Source organism: Actinia tenebrosa, unplaced genomic scaffold, assembly GCF_029948245.1.
Source record: "Actinia tenebrosa isolate PJP-AT-01 unplaced genomic scaffold, QUT_ActTen_1.0 PGA_scaffold9__36_contigs__length_13948895, whole genome shotgun sequence".
NCBI lineage: Eukaryota > Metazoa > Cnidaria > Anthozoa > Actiniaria > Actiniidae > Actinia > Actinia tenebrosa.
This window is the reverse complement of record NW_028292586.1, coordinates 7,018,302-7,037,683: the sequence shown is the minus strand read 5'-3', so window position 1 is coordinate 7,037,683 and position 19,382 is coordinate 7,018,302. Positions and strand designations below refer to the sequence as shown.

Genomic DNA, 19,382 nt, shown 5'->3' with positions numbered 1-19,382 from the left:
GCTGATCTAGGTCGGGGCATGGCTAGTTCACAGATCGAACCCTGAAACAACCTCTGGGCTGATCTAGGTCAGGGCAAGGCTAGCTCACAGATCGAACCCTGAAACAACCTCTGGGCTTGTCTAAGTTGGGGCACGGCTAGCTCACAGACCGAATCCTGAAACAACCTCTGGGCTTGTCTAAGTTGGGGCATCGAATTGGAATTTTAAAGCTTGTAATGTTTTTGTGGAGGGAGGAAAACTGGAGCCGTAGCTGAATAAAAACCCTTAAATCAAGGGAGATACCGAGCGAACTCTATGCATGGCATATCGAGTCAGGAACCGATCTCGTGACCCCAGGGGTGGGTGGCGAGTGCTATGTCGACCTTGATCATGAAAGAAACGTTTCATTCCCTGTACAATTGATGTTATTGGGTTAAAAGCCCATTTCTTGCAGAAAATACCCTAGCTTTTATTACTCCTATGAATCAATCAAACTGGCACATAATGACTCGTATACTAGAGGAAGTGGAAGAGCGGATCATTAGACCTATGGCTTGGAAGCCCTTTATTACGGCCTTGGTTTTAATAATTTACAATATAATATTCAACTTCACTAAATATCATCTTCAAAAGAAGGTACTGGGGGCGTTGTGCACACATCAACATTTTTTTTTCTTTGGAGGGGAGCTTTCACTTCCGTTTGTTTCGTCTTGTTTTTGTTTTTGTTTTGTTTTGTTTGTTTGTTTGTTTTTTGTTGATGTTGTTTTGACTTTCTCTTCTCCCTTAACTTTAATTTCTCCTATCATTTCTCAGTCTTTCACGGGGCGTTTGATATGAACCTGAACAGGTGTGTAGAAGTTAACAGCACTTAGGGCCGTCTATCGGGTCTTGATAAGTTTTTCCGGCTTCGAGCTGGATCCGGTTTTCCATCCCCTCAAGACCTAGTTTTCGGATGGTTCGGCTTTGATCAAACTCAGAGATTTTTCAGCATAAGGGCATCGATAAAATTCGAAGATTTTGCATTCAAATTTATCATCTCTTCATTATCAAATGCAGAGCAGATGTTTGCACCATTTTGAATGCCGGGCAAAAAAAAAAGTGTAAAACCAGTTTTTCCTTAAATTCTCGAGGCCTTCACAAATCTCCAAGTTTAAAGAGTCGAGTGAGGATTCCAGCCTTACTTCACACAAGTTTTTTGTAGAAATACTCAGAAATGCTTTTTAGGCTTGAAAGTACTCCAGAACTCATAATAACTATGAGTCAACCAGAGTATTCAAGACCCTCGGGATTCCCGCTGAATCAGCGAAAACCAGCCGTTCACAAGCTTCATTCCCACAATCCTCTGCCCTCTCAATACAAAACTTTCACTCAAGATGAACAGGAACTCAAAAGTTTTGTCCGAAAAATTATCCTAAAAACCCAAAACATAAACATAAAAAAACGATTCTCGAGTGACTAACGATCCACAATGCCGTTATTCAGGACGAGAAAAGTTGATAAAGACGAAGCACAGAGAAGAATTCAGCGATGTCTTGTCGTAGTATGTCAACCATTTTTATGCTGAAGTTTCTCTCGTACAATATTTTTCTTTATATTATTTATTATTTTTGACGATTGCCAGCAGTTTGGTAACTCTCTCCGCGTATTGATATTTCCTCTGTTGCTTTTTAAGGCTGAGGAATCGCCTGAACCTTCGCTGGATTTGTCAGGTTGTGGAGTGACAGAGGTACAAGTTGAATATTCTATTCTTTAAATTAGTTTTATTCATGTTTTGAAGTGTTCTGAATAAAATATCAGCAACACTTTATTTCCTAAGAACCTTGCCTTGAATTTTGCAATTCAAACATCTGTTTTGTATCCATTTGATATACGTGACTCTATAGTTTCCCTTTGATGACTAATCATAATTTAAGCCTGCCTTACATAATATTATTATTCTAATATTGGAAATTAAAGCTACGTATTTAAATAATGTGTAGTTGTCAAACATTTTATGAACGATCATTTATTTAAGAATTCAAATATCGAGGTATTTCTGCTCATTTTCTGCTGGATTATATTAGGTTTTAGAGTTCATAACTTACGCTTAATAAGATCATTAACCCATTTTTTCATCATTGATAATGGCAGCAATATTGGTTTGCAGTAGTTGTTGCATACCATGGCCATATGAATTAGTTAGTCCATCAACAGACATATTTTAAAAGTCAACGACAGATATTTTATTAGTATATTTTTTTTAAACAAGTCTCAGTGTACACCAATTAATACACTCAAGAGACTGGAGAGGAAATGGCATTTTGCAGAGATCCTGACTTTTTAAATAATATCCACTGAAGATTGCTAAGAGTGGGAAATATAACAGACTCAGGAATTATATATGGGAAAAAGGGAAAACGTTTTCCCCTTCCAATTATTAAAGCATAATTCATTACAATTACTTACTTCCATATTTTTTTCTTCAATGTTTTAGCTTCCAAAAGATGTTTTTTCACTTTGCCGTGTATTAAGAAAAGAGGTAATGTTTCAGTCTTGAAAAACTCACCGATTCAAAAGGCTGTTTTGGTTTGCAATAATATTTATATAATCATTTTTATTAATAAATAATAGGATTATAAGTGATAAGATGCATTATAATTTCACAAGATTTCTGATGCAGTCTTAAGCACAATAATATGTGCATACTTTCTACTCTAATAACCCTCCCCCCCCCCCCCCCAAAAAAACTGCAGTGTACAGTGTATTATAGGGAATGTCAAAATGGTGAATAGTAATAATTGCAAAGGTACATTATTTATTTATTGGGAGGGGGCTAAAGGATTCGCAGTCAACTAAAAAAATGAAAAAAATAAGAAATTCATGAGCTTTCTGCGTCAGCAACGAAACAGCTTTCATCTGAATAAAAAGTTTGACCTGCACAACTGTTCAACGATCTTAAGCCCCAGCTCTTCCCCCCAACAAAGAAAGTATACCTTCCCTTAATTTTTCTAATAATAGTGAATAGTTACCCCAAGGTATTTGAATCTACTATTGTACATGATTTGTATATAACATGTTCATGTGTGGCCTCAAGATATTGGATCCATGTTTCAATAGACCTCTTCGGCTTGGGGTAATGTTTTCCCATTTCAGACCATGTGTCATTCCCTTGAGAATAAGATTCTTTGTTTGAGTTATATCCATATTAATATGTCTTCTCATGTGCAACCGAGCACAAACCTTAAACAAAGAAATGATACTCTAGGGAATGACATGTGGTCTGAAATGGGAAAACATTATGTCAGAGCCGAAGAGGTCTATTTAATTAATTTATTTTTCCTTGTAAATCAAATTCAGGTTGTTCTTTTATGTGATAATGATCTCTCTGGAATTAAAAGTGGAGGAAGCATGAAAGATTTAGTAGATGTTAAGGTAAAGGCCAGGGGCTATTTATTAATAATTTTACTTCAGATATGACTTCCTTCCATTTGTACATATTTTCATCCATGCGTTCCTATCATAACCATTTATTTATTTAATCCCATTCCTCTTCTATTCCTTACTGTCTTCATCCGCCATTCCTATTCCATCCCACTATTTTTCATCCACCCATTCCTATTCTATCCATTTATTCATTCATCCACCCATTCCTATTCTATCCATTTATCCATTCATCCACCCATTCCTATTCTATCCATTTATTCATTAATCTACCCATTCCTATTCTATCCATTTATCCATTCATCCACCCATTCCTATTCTATCCATTTATTCATTCATCCACCCATTCCTATTCTATCCATTTATCCATTCATCCACCCATTCCTATTCTATCCATTTATTCATTCATCCACCCATTCCTATTCTATCCATTTATCCATTCATCCACCCATTCCTATTCTATCCATTTATTCATTCATCCATCCTTTCATTGATTTATTCATTCATTTACCCATTTCTATCCCATTCATCCATCCATTCATTCATTCCTACCCCAATCCATCCATTTATTCACTCATCCATCCATCTATTCATCCTATTCACCAATCCATTTATTCATCCATCAATCTACCAATCCTATCCACTATCCATTTTTCCATTCCATTTATCAATTCATTTGATGGATCCATCTTCCATCCATCATAAATATATGATGATACATCTAACTCATTTCATCCATTTTATCCCATTCATTCCATTCTTCCCTTATCTATTTATTTAGTTGTTAACCATTATCTATCCATCCATCCATTCAATCCATCAATAGTATCATTCATTTATCCATTCATCCATCTATAACAATGTTGTTTTTTAGCCATGAAAATAAATAAGAATATTTCTTTGACACATTAAAAGTGCAGAATGAATAATAGTCATCATCACTTCCTCTTTATCTCATTATCAAAAGGTTCTAGATTTACGTGACAATCGCATTACAAGCCTACCAAATGAAATAGAAGAACTTAAATCCTTACAGGTTAGAGATAGATGAAAAAGATATTGTAATCTAAAGCCTGATGATTTAATGGAAACTACAATCTTACAAATTACATACTTGGGTCATGCCTAATGGGACTAGATGACTATCAAGATACATGATAGATTTTCTTTCAGGAGACATACTGTCTATCTTTTTATACATAAGTCTGATTGAATTTTGAATCTTCAAAAAACAACATTTAAGTCGAATGTTAGTAATGGTAGAATGTGTGAATGAAAGGTGTTTCCAACTAGTGCTAAGCTCTAGAACGACTAAGACACTGAAATATAAAGATTTAGTTTTGTTATACTTGGTGTATTGAATAATTTGAATATGTTAATCAGTTAGAGCATAAAATGTGTGATTAAAAATTTTGTAATCTGAGGAAATGTTGGTGTTGACAAGAGCGTAGCAGCCTGTACAACCTATAGAAACAATTATAGCCTCCTATATTATAACCAAGATTTCCAAATTTCTAAAAATAATGATAAAATTCTGGTTCAGGGGTTTCATTAGGGTTTGAAATGATGGGAGAAAGTCATGAACTAGCCAGAGAGTCTAAGTGAACATTATACAAATTGCTAAGCCATAAAATTAAATGGTAGTTGAAGCTGGTGAACTTTGCTCATTTACTGGTTGAGCATTCTCCAATCCCTGACCCTCAATGAAACCCTGCTGATAGAAGTTACGTTTGCTCTGCTAGGTGCATATAAGTCAGAGAAATTACTGGCTAAATCTGTCTGCAAAATGACTTAGTTTTCATTTTCCCCCTCGACAGGTGCTAAATGTACAAAATAACAAACTGAAAACACTTCCAACGACAATAGGTGCTTTGAAATCCCTTCAAACCATTGACTTGCAAGGTAATTATTCTACTCTATTTTATTTAAATAAATTCATTATTTTTCTTTTTTTTTTCAAACTTTTTGGGAAGGTAGAGGAGGGGACTAGCATTGCTTTGTCTTGATTTTGTATTTGCCAATTAATTATTACTCACACCTTTCAATGATTTCAATTATAGATAATAATCTCACATCCCTTCCTGATGCCATTGGTAACCTTGAGAATCTAAAAAAATTAAACTTGTCTGGTAACCCTAAACTGGAATCATTGCCAGCCTCTCTTGCATATTGCAGACTTTTAGATGTAAGGAAACTAGCCCTTTGTTAAGGTTGCAATCTATATTTTATAGCTAAAACAGAACTTGGGTTACAACAACAACAACAACAATGATCCAGAACCATAAATCTCCCCCATCCCATTACCTCCCCCCTCCCCCTCCCACACACAAACACATACACTTAATTGGGAAGCACAGATGTCATGTACAGCTATTATACATTCATTAAATTTAAAAATTGTATATAGCTTGAGTGTATTCTCTAATATAATAGTAAGGTTGTTTTTATTTTATGAACTAGAACATCATCTTGGATGTCAACACTGTCAACATCCCTCCAAGAGGTAAACTTATTAAGAAGCAGTACCTCCTTTGTTTTTATTAAATTTTTGAAGTGATTATATATTATATAATCATGTTTTTATATCGTGTAATTTTTTATGATATTTTATAAGGTGTTTACAGCCACTGGGCTTTTTTCTTAACAATTTTGTTTTCATATTTTATTAGAGGTCACTAAACAAGGCACAGAAGCAATACTCAAATATTTAAGCCAATGTAAGATAATTTAATTAATTTAATTAAATATGGAAATCAAGGGTATTGTAGCAGCAAGTTGCACTTGCTCACCAGAGCAGAAAGACAATGGGGTCTCAGGCCTGTCCTGGTTCCCAGAAAAAGTATCACATGACTAGTAGCTTAGCCAATCAGAATCCACTGTAATTTGCAGCTCAGTTCATTAGTCTAAAGTTTGTTTAGAATGTATGTCTTATGTGCATTATTTGAATGCTCTTGCATTCAGGTGCTGGTATTGAGTACATGCCATCAGCAAAGAGAATTGCTGCAGCAATGGGTAACTATCCAATTATTGTATCAATATAATTTAATATGTATATATGTTGTATTTTTTAATATATATTTCGGGGAAAATGAAATTTTCAAAATAATATTTCTGGAATGCAAACCATGGCCACGAGCAAAAGTTCTTTGTAAAATTTTGCATTTCCAAAGAAATTATTTTTTTGTCTCAGCAAAGAAAAATAACTATACTGTTCCTGATTCTAGTTTCAGATAAAAGCCAAGCAAGCAGTTGTTCTGATTCAGACATCGCTGTAGATAAAATGATAGCAGTAAGTTGGACATTGATGTATTATTATTAACATCATCATCATCATCATATAGGAAATCGCACGATCTTGAGTACAATTCCGAATTTATAATTACGAGTGATGTTTTGAAAGTTTCCAATTGAAGAACTTTCAATAAATACTTTCTATAGATTCCAAATTGTATGAGAAAATTGTGCGATTTTTTGTTTATAATGCACTCAAAAAAATTGAGCAACTTAATTGGGACCCTACAGAGTACAATTTGGGATTTATCCAATCAGAATCGAGTAACTTTGTTGAGTGTATTATAATAGGAGGTATTTCTTTGCATAGAAACATAGCGCCATGTCAACAATAGAGGCTTTGCGCCATCACATGACAGCAGTCATGACAAGAGGCAGAAACTGAAGTCAGTTTCCCAGGGAAAAAAGACTCAGTTGTTGTGCCTCCTGTCACGGCTGCCATCACGTGATGTTGCATAGCCTCTATCAACTATGGTCTCTACTGTAGTAATGTATGTGTCAGACAAAAGTCAGAGTATATTTTAAATAGCAATGAGATATGGACGTGCCTTGTAGTGACCAGGAAGGTGGGAACCATGTCAACGCTTTTTACCTTGAGTGTAATGTTTTCCCATTTCAGACCACGTGTCATACCCTTGAGAATAAGATTCTTTGTTTGAGTTGTATCTATATTCGTGTGTCTTTTTATACGCAACTAACCTAAACAAAGAAATGATACTCTATGGAATGGCACGTGGTCTGAGACTATGCTGCACTATGATTGGTTAAAAGGAGATCCGTACCATGACCGTGCCGAGACTTTTCTCAATCTTACGAAATCAACTGTGTACGAGGAGATACCTTTTACGAGACGTGCGTCTTTTCCTGTCGAAGAGAAAGAGGTTTATGAGGATAGTTTAGATATTATAAACTGTGAATTGAACGTCGTTATTCGGAGCCGAGGTCACACAGAGGAACCTTCTGATGTGTGCCAATGGGGATACCCAATGGTCAGTTAAAAATACTAATTTTTCGGGCGAATGTCAGTTAACTGTAATATTTTTAACTATAATAATTCTAGATGAGGATTTTTTAGATGTGTGCATGTAGATGAGAGTAAATAATGCCATTTTTCCAGACTCGTGCTATCCTTAGTAATGAAAATCCTGATGCATGACCCCTTTTCATACACTAGATTCCTTCTCGATACATGCATGTATAACAGAGTCAGTAAAATGTCAATCTAGCTTTCTCTCCTTAGCGGGGTGCACCAAAAAGGTTGGCCAAAAAATCTTACATTTTCCTATTTTGTTGGGTTGGCTGTGGATTTGGCGGGAATTTTTCGCGCCAAAACGCGTGTGCTCTCCTCTGCTCCCTAGTAGTGCAGTTTTCGTATGACTGTGAAAAATTCACGGCACGAACACGGCCATGACACGGCAAGGGATACGCCAGACAAATCACATTGCACGAGAATTTACTCTCCATCCAATCAAATACCAACACGAAACACGGCATAAACACGGCGCGGACACGGTCACGCCATGGTCACGGCAATGCCAGACCAATCACATTGCACAATCACATTCTAGAAAGCATCACGGTCACGGCACATCACGCTTACGGCACTGAGCTTTTCACAGTCATACGAAAACTGCTCTAATTGCAACTGACGCATGACCTGTTATATATATACACTAATTGGAGCAAATTCAGAATATCCGGCCATGCACTTCGTCTTGTTTAGTAAGAGGGAAAACGACCCGTGAATATCCTTTAGCCAGGTGTTTTTAAGTCGTAAGTGGCGTGGTTTAATGTAAAGAAATTGCATTTGTCTGTTCATTTTCAATTTCTGATTGTATTAGTTTTGATTTGTTTGGTTAGTTTCGTGCCATGTTTTGAAACATAAGGTGTAGTTTATGTTGTTGTTGTTGTTGTTGTTGTTGTTGTCGCCATTAAAAATAGTAATTTTCTAATCTTGGGTTCTTTTGTGACTGTTTTTAGCCTTGTTTCCTTTGCATGGTATGTTTGTGCTGTTTTGTTTGTTTGTTTGTTTATTTTTTCTTTATTATTTGTTATTATTATTTTAGGGTCCTACTGAAAATCACTTTTAGTGAGTAGGTTTCCCTAATCAAAGAATATCATTATTTGTTGTTATTTTTTTATCTTTTGTTATTATTATTCTCTTTGATTCATATTACTTCTCTTGTTTTACATTACTTTTTACTTTCCTTTCTTGTAAAAATCGTATTTACGGTGCTTCCCAATCACGCGCTCGAAATCGTACGATTTTCTCTCGCGACAAAACCTCCTTTCTCTGTTCGACGATTCCGCGCATGACTGTGACGCACTGTATGTTCATTAGCTCTTGTCTCACATGTTTATCTGTGTTGCATGATCATGCACTGGTGCTGGGCTCATTAGCTGGTCTTATTTCTTTTTGTCACTTAGGAAACATTAAGCCAACATGATGCAGACAAGGTTAGACAGTAGACCTCATTGCCTTGGGCTTAATGTTTTCCCATTTCATACCACTAGTATCGTTTCTTCGTTTAACGGTTGTGCATGAGAAGACATAAATATGGATAGACCCCTTGCAGCACTTTGGAATGCAGCTCAATCTGGGGGACAAAACAATAAGTTCCGATTCTCTGGAGATTGGAATTGTTTTGTTTTGTTCCTCATATCGAGCTGATTTGCCGTCACATACAAGGGGTCTATACAGCTCAAAGGATGATCTTTTTCTCAAGAGAATGACGTGTGATCTGGAATGGAAAAACATTACGCCCGAGGTAGTCTATTGTAATGAGTGTTTCACATTTAATGCTCGTTGGTATGCTGTCGTAATATGCTTGTAAAAAAATCTTACTTACTTTTCCACTAAAAAAGAACTTTTGATAAATCATCTCGCTAAAACGTCACACTTTATTAAGTCTGTTATACACTATTTAAAAGCATGATTGTTTTAAATGTAAAGTTAAATGACTGTAGGTTTTTAATCACGCATAAGTCAAAATTCTTTTATTGTCTATTCTGTGAGGGTCATAAATAGAAACTCATTTGAACGTAAAAACATTTCAAACTTAGTTTACAGTTTTAACTACGTGTGAAATTTACGTTTTTTTAAATAAATGCTTTATGTGTGACTTAAAAACAAAAATAAAGAATTTAATTTAAAAAAAAGTATTGGCCTTTCCGAGGTTGCGCGGAAAACTGGTAACGAGTAGGGCCCGCGCTGAATCATGGAGCTTTTTATAGAAGACGTTTTCACCTTTAGGCGTGAGATTTGGTGAATTGCGCCAGCTATTAGTACAGTTGGGGGAAAAAAGTTAAACTACCCATGTTGTTTACGAGAAAGACAAATGTGATAACCTTGAACAGCCCCATGATGCATCGCGCGTTCTAATCGTTACCAGTTTTTTGCGCAACCTCGGAGAGGCCAATGAGCATAGCTAACTATAAGAAGAGATAACTAGCTAAAAACTAGTTTCAGCTACATCGGTTTTTCTAATGAAACTATAAAGATAAAAGGGTAAACTGTACACCGTGAAAAGATGAAAAAACGTACTGACGTTTCGGACGGTAGTCCTTCGTCGGAGTAAAAGACGAAAAAATATACTATAGTATAAGCTAAAGAAATTATAGGTGTTTGATATTAAAACACGTTTCACTAAAAAGCTAGTTAATATTAATATATAAGCCTTTTCATAGTTTAAGAATCGATTCCACTGCGCATTCGATTTTATCCCGAATTTCTCACCTTCTTTTGTCTAAACCTTTTGTTCTTAATTAAACAAAAGAAGGTGAGAAATTCGGGATAAAATCGCATGCTCAGTGGAATCGATTCTTAAACTATAAAAAGGCTTATTACATATCAAGAGAAAATTGTCTATATTTAATATAAAAATGACTCTAAATAATTTTGAAATAGACTTACGATCGGCCATAGGAATAAGCAGGTCACGTGATCCTTCCCCCTTTAGACGAGGGAGCAGTAGTATCCAAATGAACCCTTGAAATGAGGACGTCGAATATAGGAGAAATGGCATTCATTGTTAAATATCTGTAACTAAAAATAAAATTTAATTTAGTTTGAAATTTAACTTTTTGTAAGGAGAACACACCATAGCTGATGAACTCAAACGAAGACCTTTATTCCCAAGAATTTGGGATGTTGAAATGGGGGAAATTACGCGCAGAGTGCAAGGGTCTGATTATAGATCCCTACACCACCCTCTGTTCGGCATTATTTGTACTAGCAACACAAGCACAAGGAAAAGGGTTAAAATATTGGTTCTTGTCTTTGTGCGTGCGCTTGCGTTTGGGCTTGCGTCGATATTATTCTCACAATAAAATAAGAACTCTGAACTCTTGCTTGAGGTTGTGCTTGCGTTGATTGTGAAACAATGTGTTTGTGAAGCTGAATTTATTTCCCTTTAAGGAACACAAGCAGTCCCAGATGTACCAAATGGAGAAAATTATGATGGACTTGAATGACGAACAAAAGATGTTAGCCAACAGAGCGCTTAAGACGCACAGTGATCTGGTCAACAGAATAAGAGAGGTCAGCCATGGTTATTGTCATGTTCAAAAATAGAGAGTTTTTAGCAGGTCCCCCCCCCCCCCCCCCCCCCAAAACGACAAAACAAAACAAAAAAACAAAAAAAAAAAAGACAAAGTTTGCTCTCGGCACCAAAATTTAATTGATTCGTGCGGGATTCCTGTGGATTTGGCGGGAAAATGGTACATTGCCCCCTTATAATCGAGACTCGCTACGCCCCTGGATTTTAGAAGCATCTCTTGCAGTTGACAAGCAAAAAACATTCTTCAGACGAAAAAAAAACTTCCAAGTAATATATAGACAAAAGAATATTCGAAAATAAGGGTAGAAATCAAGTTTGTTTTTTCATGTATTTTTGTCTCGTGTTTCAGGCTGAAGCAGACATGGATGATGACATTCTGTGGCTGCAAAACAAACAAGACCTTTTAAGGCAAAACTGGACGTCCGCGCTAGCTGCAGGTATTAGACCGCACGTGCTAAACGTTTAGTACACAGAAAGACTAAAGATGGCGTAACCTTGCGGGTCCATATTGATAGTGCTCTTATTCTGCCCTCACTGATCAATTATCCAGCAGAATTTTCCAGGAAATAGAGCGCGCAATTGCTTTGCATCGTGATACGGTTGCGCACGAGCACTAGCTTTTCTCCAGAGCCCAATTTTTTGTGATGATCGAGGCCTTCAAAAAGTTTTAGCAAAGAGCAAGCGTCTTCGTGCGCACACTTTTGTCGTCTTTTACCGCCTTGGAGCTACTCCAGCTAAGCTACATGTGTTCTAGTCTGCGTGTTGACTGCTGAAATATTAATGTACTTGTTTTGATTTATTAGACGAACAGAATAGCAAAGATACAGTTGCAATGATCCTTCAGATCAATGAAAGGTAGTCAATGAAAGAAATTCTAAACTATGCTTAAACTATGCAAGGACCACGGAGGGGCTGGAGGAAAGGGTATATAGTCAACAACCACGACCTGCCCCCACGACCGCCCCCTCCCCAACACACACACACACACACACACACACACACACACACACACACACACACACACACGCACACAGACACTTTCGGGTTGCTTTGCGTTTCTTGTTAAAGAATTAGTCTATAAAAAAATGAAAAAATAAAATTGCCATCGCTAATCATCTCCGCAAGTACAGCAGTGGCGCAGCTCAACGGGGTTGAACTGAAAGAATGTGAAGGCGCCACTCGTAGCTGCTATCCAGTCCATGTATGACCCCGCAGCACAGCTTTAGCCAGTTTTAATCTTACTTTAATAATCTATTTTATTTTGATTTTTCAAATTTTACTCTAGGTCATTTTGTCTGGCGTATTGCTTATTAAAAATATTCTTTGTAATTTTACTAGGGCTAGAGATAAAGAGGCTATTCTGGACCAGCTGGAAAATGAAAGGTTGACACTCACTAAGACTACATATCATATATAAAATATTAAGTCAATAACGAATGAATGAAGGAACACTCAACTCACGTGTTAATTTAAATTAGGGGTTGAAAAACCGGATCTTCGAGATCTAATTCTATTCTATTCCAATCTCGTACCCAGAGTCTTCCGGCGCCTTTCTGTCGTCAGTGCCTGGGACAGCGCCTGACCACGCTGACGATAGAAAGGGGCGGGAGGACTCTGGTTACGAGATTGATTCTATTCTAATTCTTAATTGTGCTAAATTGGATCTATATTCTAAATAACCTTTTCTGTGGTTTTCAATTGAATCAGAATAAGAACGGATAACTTGGTGCAAATCACTCAAGAAGAATCTGAAAAGCTGAGAAAGGAAGAAATACTGGGTAAATAGATCTGACGTTGGTCATATGTGTTGGTCCTAGTCCCCCTCAACCCTCTAGCAACGTTAGTTAGAAGGAAAACTGGACCCGAATTTGATCAAGAATGACAGAGGAGATTTTCCCAATTGTTCAGATTATTCATTCTTCCGTCGCTATCTGTCTGTCTGGTTGATTTGTTTTAATCAGCTTATCTTTGTCAGAGATTGCGGCGATGATGATGGTGATGATGATGATGATGGTGATGAATATGACATGATGCAAACGATGGTGATGCTGAAAGCTTTTGCGATGATGATGATGGCAATGATGACAACAGGGCAGGAAAACGACAAGCCGGCTACTTTCACGATTTTTTTATTTAACTGAGTTTAATACTCCAAATCTTTAAGCGTTTTATTTGTGTCACTGCTGCACGAAACTTGTGATGAAATTTTGTCGAATTAGAGTAAATCTATTTATTAGTATTCACGAAAATGTCAGTTTTTCTGCTGATCAAAATATCACCTCTCCCAAAGTACACGGCTTTATACCTCAAATACGCATTCAATAAATTTTGATCGCATTTGATATTTTGCTATTTGGTCCCAAAAGAACGTGTTTACAAAATATTGAGCTTAAATACGCAAAGCTGTTCTTATGGCGAAAGGCCAAAAACCCTTTTTCTGCCCTGTCAATGATGACATGGTGAAAACAAGGATGATGATGACATTTTCTAATTGCCGTTATGGTATTGTTTTCATTAATAGCGTCCATGGCACGAATGCTGGCGTTTCAAGAAAATCAAGACCGAATTATCCATGAATACCAGTCGTCCCGTGATAACATTGCCAAAATGTCCATGAAACGGTAAGGGCGTCTTTTTTATTGGGGAGGGGAGGGGGCGGTGGAATTCACTCGCTAAATCTCTTACTACAAAATCAGACCCCCTCCATGTTTTCTCTCCCCTCCCATGTTTTCTACTCTTTGTATTGTAAATGTACAACTCGGAATTTTTTGTGTAGGCCTTCCTCTTGAGCCTGTTCTCAAATCCCAATGCCTCACCCCTCCCCAGTAAATAATGAACAGTCCCTAACCATAGCATTTCATTGAAGAGACTGTTTTCTTATTTTGGGAAAGATGAAGGGGAATTGAGTAGCAGACGAATCGATGTGGTCAGAGGTCACCAAAAAGGTTACACACAATAACAAAAATATTCATCATAACCACAGTATACCAATATAATGTTGTCGGGCGCTGGGAAAAAAATTTATATAAAACATGGAATTTATTAGTACCATCATTGCTTTCTTCAGAGAGGCTGCAGAAGATGATTTTGTGTGGGACACTCTCAACGAGCAAGACAAAGATCGCAAATCCTTAAAAACACAAATATCCAATCAGGTGAGTCAAATAGCATGCATCTGTAAATATGTTAATGTGTTATAAATATTCACTGTATAATAACTTGATGATTCTAAATAAAGAATATATTTTTACCTATACCTAAGACGTAGTTAATTATTATATAGTTATAATAACTCACCCTTGATGGGTTGTCTCTTATCTTTGACAGGAACACACTCAGATGCAAGCTATTCAAGCTCTGCAGTTACAAAAAGATGCTAAACACTGTCGTCTAACAGGCCAGGTATTTAGATTTCTGTGGTTTTGTAGTGCATGGTGATTTACAAAAAATGGTCAAAAGTACCAGTGTTTTACAGTGCTTTATTTCACTTCCATAACTCCTTTTTTACTACAATAATTTTTGTTTTTATAGATTAAATTGTTAGAGGATCAGTTGGCTCATTTGACGATGCTAGAATTTGATAAAAGGGAAGAAAGGCAAGATTCTGAGCAGGTAAATTATTATTTCTCTTAAGGTACCTGTCAAGGATCAGGGATATCTGGAGCCATAAGTTGATCTCGTAGAAATAAATGATATATGCGCAACGACATAAAAAAAAAAAAAAAAATGGTACGCCTGAAATCATCTTATGCAAATGATACAAGGGCGTGGGAAACTTGCGACAAACAGTAGACAACACTCAGCTAAGACGTTAATTTATATTGAGGGAGGAAAACCGGAAAACCCGAAGAAAAACCCTCGTGGCACATCCTCGGGAACCCTGTGGTAAAGTTCTGTCGATCGTTTCTCGCTCGCAGAAAAAGCAAGAAAGCAGCGACAGAATGTTTCCTCTGGGTTCCCGAGGATGATGAGAGAACAACGCATCAAACTAACTCAAGTTATTTATTATTATATCATTATTAGTTGGCTTTGAATAGACGACGAAGCGACTTGTCATCTCTTCTTGGTCTGCTCATCATCGAACAAGAGAAGAGAGAGAGTGAACTGATGGAGAGACTGGTAAGCACTGTTAGGTTCAGTTTTGAGAGAAAAAGAAGTAAAAAACGATTGAAAAAAAGAAGGGAATGATGTCCCCTGTACTGTCACCGAGAAGGGTGCCCAGCCTTCCTGCCTGTCTGTCTGTCTGTCTGTCTGTCTTTCTGTCTCTGTCTGTCTACTTCTATCTTTTATCTGTTATGTTTACTACAGTAAATATAAATGTTCTCTTTAACGTTTTCTTAGAATGAAATGGAAAGAAGACGAGAGACTGATGTACAAGATTATTGGTTAATTCAATACCAACGCTTACTGGACAACAAACCAGCAACTCTCCTTGAAAAGGTAAACTGAAATGAAAAGCCCTTTGGACCCCTCCCTTCCCCTCTCCCCTGTCCTGCCCCACCCCACCCCCCAATGAGAAGAAAGAAACATGGACAAATAACACTGGACCACACGTCCATTCCTATTGTCATTTAGTAGTTCAAGTAGTCTATATGATGTGAAGATATACACCTCTAGTTTGGGCAAAATATTTTCTATTCCAATAGTCATTCCCTAGAATATCATTTATTTGTTTACTGCTTTACGACGAGAAAACACGTGAATAATAGACACAACTCATTAACACAAAAAGAATCTTTATGTTCAAGGGCTTAACACGTGCTTTGAAATAGGAAAACATTACGCCCAAGGTAAAGAGGTCTATTGGTCGTTTTAATGTTTTGATCAACCACTGTTTCCAGGAATGCGATCCCGAGGTTGCAGAAACTCTTAGAGAAGCAGATGCAGAAGATTTCATAGCACTTTTTGCACGCCATCACATAACGTGGAAAATGTTAACGACGATGACAACAGAAGAACTGAAAGAGGTCAGACAATATTCTTGTTAGGGCAAGATGTGTGTGTGAACCTGTCCCATCCCATCCCATCCCTTTTTATCCCATTCCATTCTATCCCATTCCATTCTATCCCATCCCATTCTATCCCACCCTTTCTAAACCCGATCATCCTATGCTATCCGTTGTAATCCACTTCTATCCTAAATAAGTGAATAAATTATACGTGAGTCTCAATGCGCTTTGCAGTCTTTTAATTTTCAGTGGAGGACTTTATGGGCAACCACGCAGCTTACAATCATGAGAAGTGATTAGTATGTTATGCCTCCAACAGGAATAACCTATTGTAGCCTATCATATCGTACCCTATTATGTTCCATCTCTCTCTTTTCTCATCCTATCCCATTCCATTCCATTCCATCCCATCCCACCCCATCGCATCCCACTCTAATCTGTTCTATATAATCTCGTATCATTGGTTTTTTTCTTTTTCATTTTCTCTAGATGGGGGTTCGAGAACTTGGAATTCGGAAAGCAATTCTAGATACAGTGGAGGCTCGTTTACGCGTACAAGAAACAACCCAGAAGAAAGAAAAAGAACTGGAAACGCCAACAGTATGTTTCTGCGATATTATCAGACTCAAACTGTTGTTGTTGTAGAATAGTTAGATAATAGTCCCCTTCACGGTTCCCTGCGCTATCTTGAAAGGTAGCCGGGCCTTTGCATCAAAGCGAGACGAACGTTGAGCTTGCAATGATAGAGACCTTTTTTAAACACCTTGGACAATTATTCACATGTCTCTATCATTGCTATTGGCGCTAATTAACTAAACAAAAGAAAGCGTGCAAGGGAGTCTGGTAGTAGAGGTCAATGACGCGATCATGCAAACGTCCTATTCTAGTCATATCAGAACGTTCTAGACCAATCAGAACGTGCCCTGTTCACTGATACATCATACATTCTAGACCAATCAGAATTACGTGTTTAGCGAGGACTATATAATAAATATTTTCTATTAAGAAATCATTGTATTTACTCGATAGGAGCCTGAACCTAGTCATCCCCAGCCCTCTGCTCCAGCAGAGATTCCTGTTCTCAAACCTTCAGGGCCATCAATGTACCCTGACTGTGTTATATGTATGGATAAGAAGGTGAGTTTGTTTGTCTGTCTGTCTGTCTGTCTGTTTGTTTGCTTGTTTGTTTGTTCGTTCGTATCAATCATTATAAATAAGTCTCATCAGCCGTCAATAACACTAAAAAGAGTATTTTATCAACAACTTGTTCTTCATATGAAGACAAGACTGTCTTCCATTTCTAAATACATTGATTATTGGTTTATTTTTAGTCTGACGTTGTTCTCCTGAACTGCGGTCACGTGTGCTGTTGCTTCAACTGTTCTTCCGCTCTACAATCCTGTCCAATATGTCGCAGTCCTGTTGTTCAACGCGTCAAGATCTACGTTGCCTAAATGCACTTGTATGACCCGGTGGGTTTCCTGTGGTATTCAGGTTCTCGTAGAGGACAACTTTGCTAAGCAGCCTTCTAAGCAGACGTCCTTATAGAGCGTTTTCCCTCAGTCCCTAGAGAATTAAACTGACGATAGAGATGGCAGCCTTATTGGTGTAACTATTAGTTATAACAAAAGAAACTAATGACAAAGTTATTGTCAAAGGTAATCCAATATGGCGGCCATGACGTCATGTCTGACACTAGAAATAGCAGCCACATTGTTGTACCTATTAGTTATAACAAAAGAAACTAATGAAAAAGTTGTTGTCGAAGGTACAACAATATGGCGGCTGTGACGTCATGTGAAAACGCTCTATAGAACCGTCACGCGACGCTTGACAGTGAAACTTTACGTGACGAGAGTGCTTGGTCGCGTCACTGTAATTCTTGGCTAAACGTCTGTAGCGCGTAAGTGTCTGCAATCATGCAAAATTTGTTGGAATTATTAAACGTTTGCGCTGAAACTCTTCGAGAACAACTACTTCAGTAAAATGAATATCTAGGAAGAAAATGACCTGTAATGAATGTGTCGGTTTTCATCTATTAAGTGGCCACTTTTATCGGCCACTTGACAATTCACAAATGGCATACCGGGTTAATAAAGGTTCTGTATACATCGTACTCAGATGAAAAGACAATCTTTAACTAACGGAGTTGGAGAAGTTTGTATTGAAGTAAAACAATTGAAGCAAGGAGGTGGGGAGGGGGGATTGGCTATCTTTGATTATTTGACCATAGAATACTTCTTGCTGGGTAGTGCTGTCTGGGTAGGGAAAATGGTATTTCTCATTAGACCCAAGCTAGGGAGTTTGAGGTGGTGTTCCCTCTATCTCACTTTGTCACTGTTTCATTTGGTTAATTTGTTTGAGAGAGGATAAGTAGCCAGCGTGAGTATCCCCAAAGAGGGTGCTTATCCTTGCTTGGCCAAATATACCAAAGTAAACACCAAACATTGACCAAGGGAAATACAGGGAATGCACGCGCACAGTGTGCAAGGGCGGGTGGCTTGACTGTGACGTCGGTAAAACTTTCTTTGGGTAAGGCGGCCCCTCCCAAGTACTTCCTAGCCTATATGAATTATATACGAATACGAATTATATGAATTATTAAATACCAATAATAATAATTATTATTATATATAGCATATGTCCTCGGTAATTTGCCATCCAAAACGTAGAATGCATAATGCAAACTTTTTTACCATACATAAGTTTTATCTTAATTTTCATAAAATAATCGCAGGGCGAATTTTATTTTAAATTATGTAAGAGCTTGTATTCACAAGAATTTGCAAGCCATCCTGTTTACTGAAGAAAGGAACAGAGACAAATGGCTTTGTATGTAATCAGTATATAATAGCACAATAAAACGTATCTTTTTGCAAATAACTGGCCGTTTTGTATTGCCGCTAGCGATTGCCCTTTGTATGGATAAAGTGGATTTATTATTCTAAACTTTAGTCTTTTAGTGTAGACCTAATGATAAATGGTTTATCAAATCCTGCAATCTGATTGGCTGAGTTGCATTTCTTTTGGTGATACTTATACAGAACACAAGTATAACGAAAAGCGTCGGCTTTGAAAACCAAACCAATAACGGAAACGTTGAATTCTGATTTTTCAACAAAAATGTATTCTATCTTTAATAGAGATAAGCGATTCTCCCGGCTCGGCTTCTTCCTAGTCTCCC

General features: G+C 37.3%; 1 protein-coding gene across 3 annotated transcripts; it reads left to right on the top strand.

The window, feature by feature from the left end:
* Positions 1-1,324: 1,324 nt before the first annotated feature.
* On the top strand, positions 1,325-19,081 carry LOC116308137 (E3 ubiquitin-protein ligase LRSAM1). Of its 3 annotated transcripts, XM_089024872.1 has the most exons (28): positions 1,325-1,519; positions 1,652-1,705; positions 2,453-2,497; positions 3,316-3,390; positions 4,367-4,435; positions 5,217-5,301; positions 5,460-5,584; positions 5,860-5,902; positions 6,069-6,116; positions 6,361-6,411; positions 6,624-6,688; positions 8,671-8,688; positions 9,118-9,147; positions 11,108-11,230; positions 11,599-11,686; positions 12,053-12,104; positions 12,588-12,632; positions 12,957-13,027; positions 13,771-13,870; positions 14,317-14,404; positions 14,577-14,651; positions 14,781-14,861; positions 15,273-15,368; positions 15,591-15,689; positions 16,091-16,216; positions 16,688-16,798; positions 17,228-17,335; positions 17,530-19,081. In XM_089024872.1, exons 1-28 carry the CDS (start codon positions 1,448-1,450, stop codon positions 17,650-17,652), a joined length of 2,166 nt encoding a protein of 721 aa, XP_088880998.1. In that variant the 5' UTR covers positions 1,325-1,447; the 3' UTR covers positions 17,653-19,081. The 3 variants fall into 3 exon arrangements, with proteins under 3 accessions (XP_088880998.1, XP_088880999.1, XP_088881000.1); XM_089024873.1 differs by lacking the exon at positions 8,671-8,688; XM_089024874.1 differs by lacking the exons at positions 8,671-8,688; positions 9,118-9,147.
* Positions 19,082-19,382: the final 301 nt, after the last annotated feature.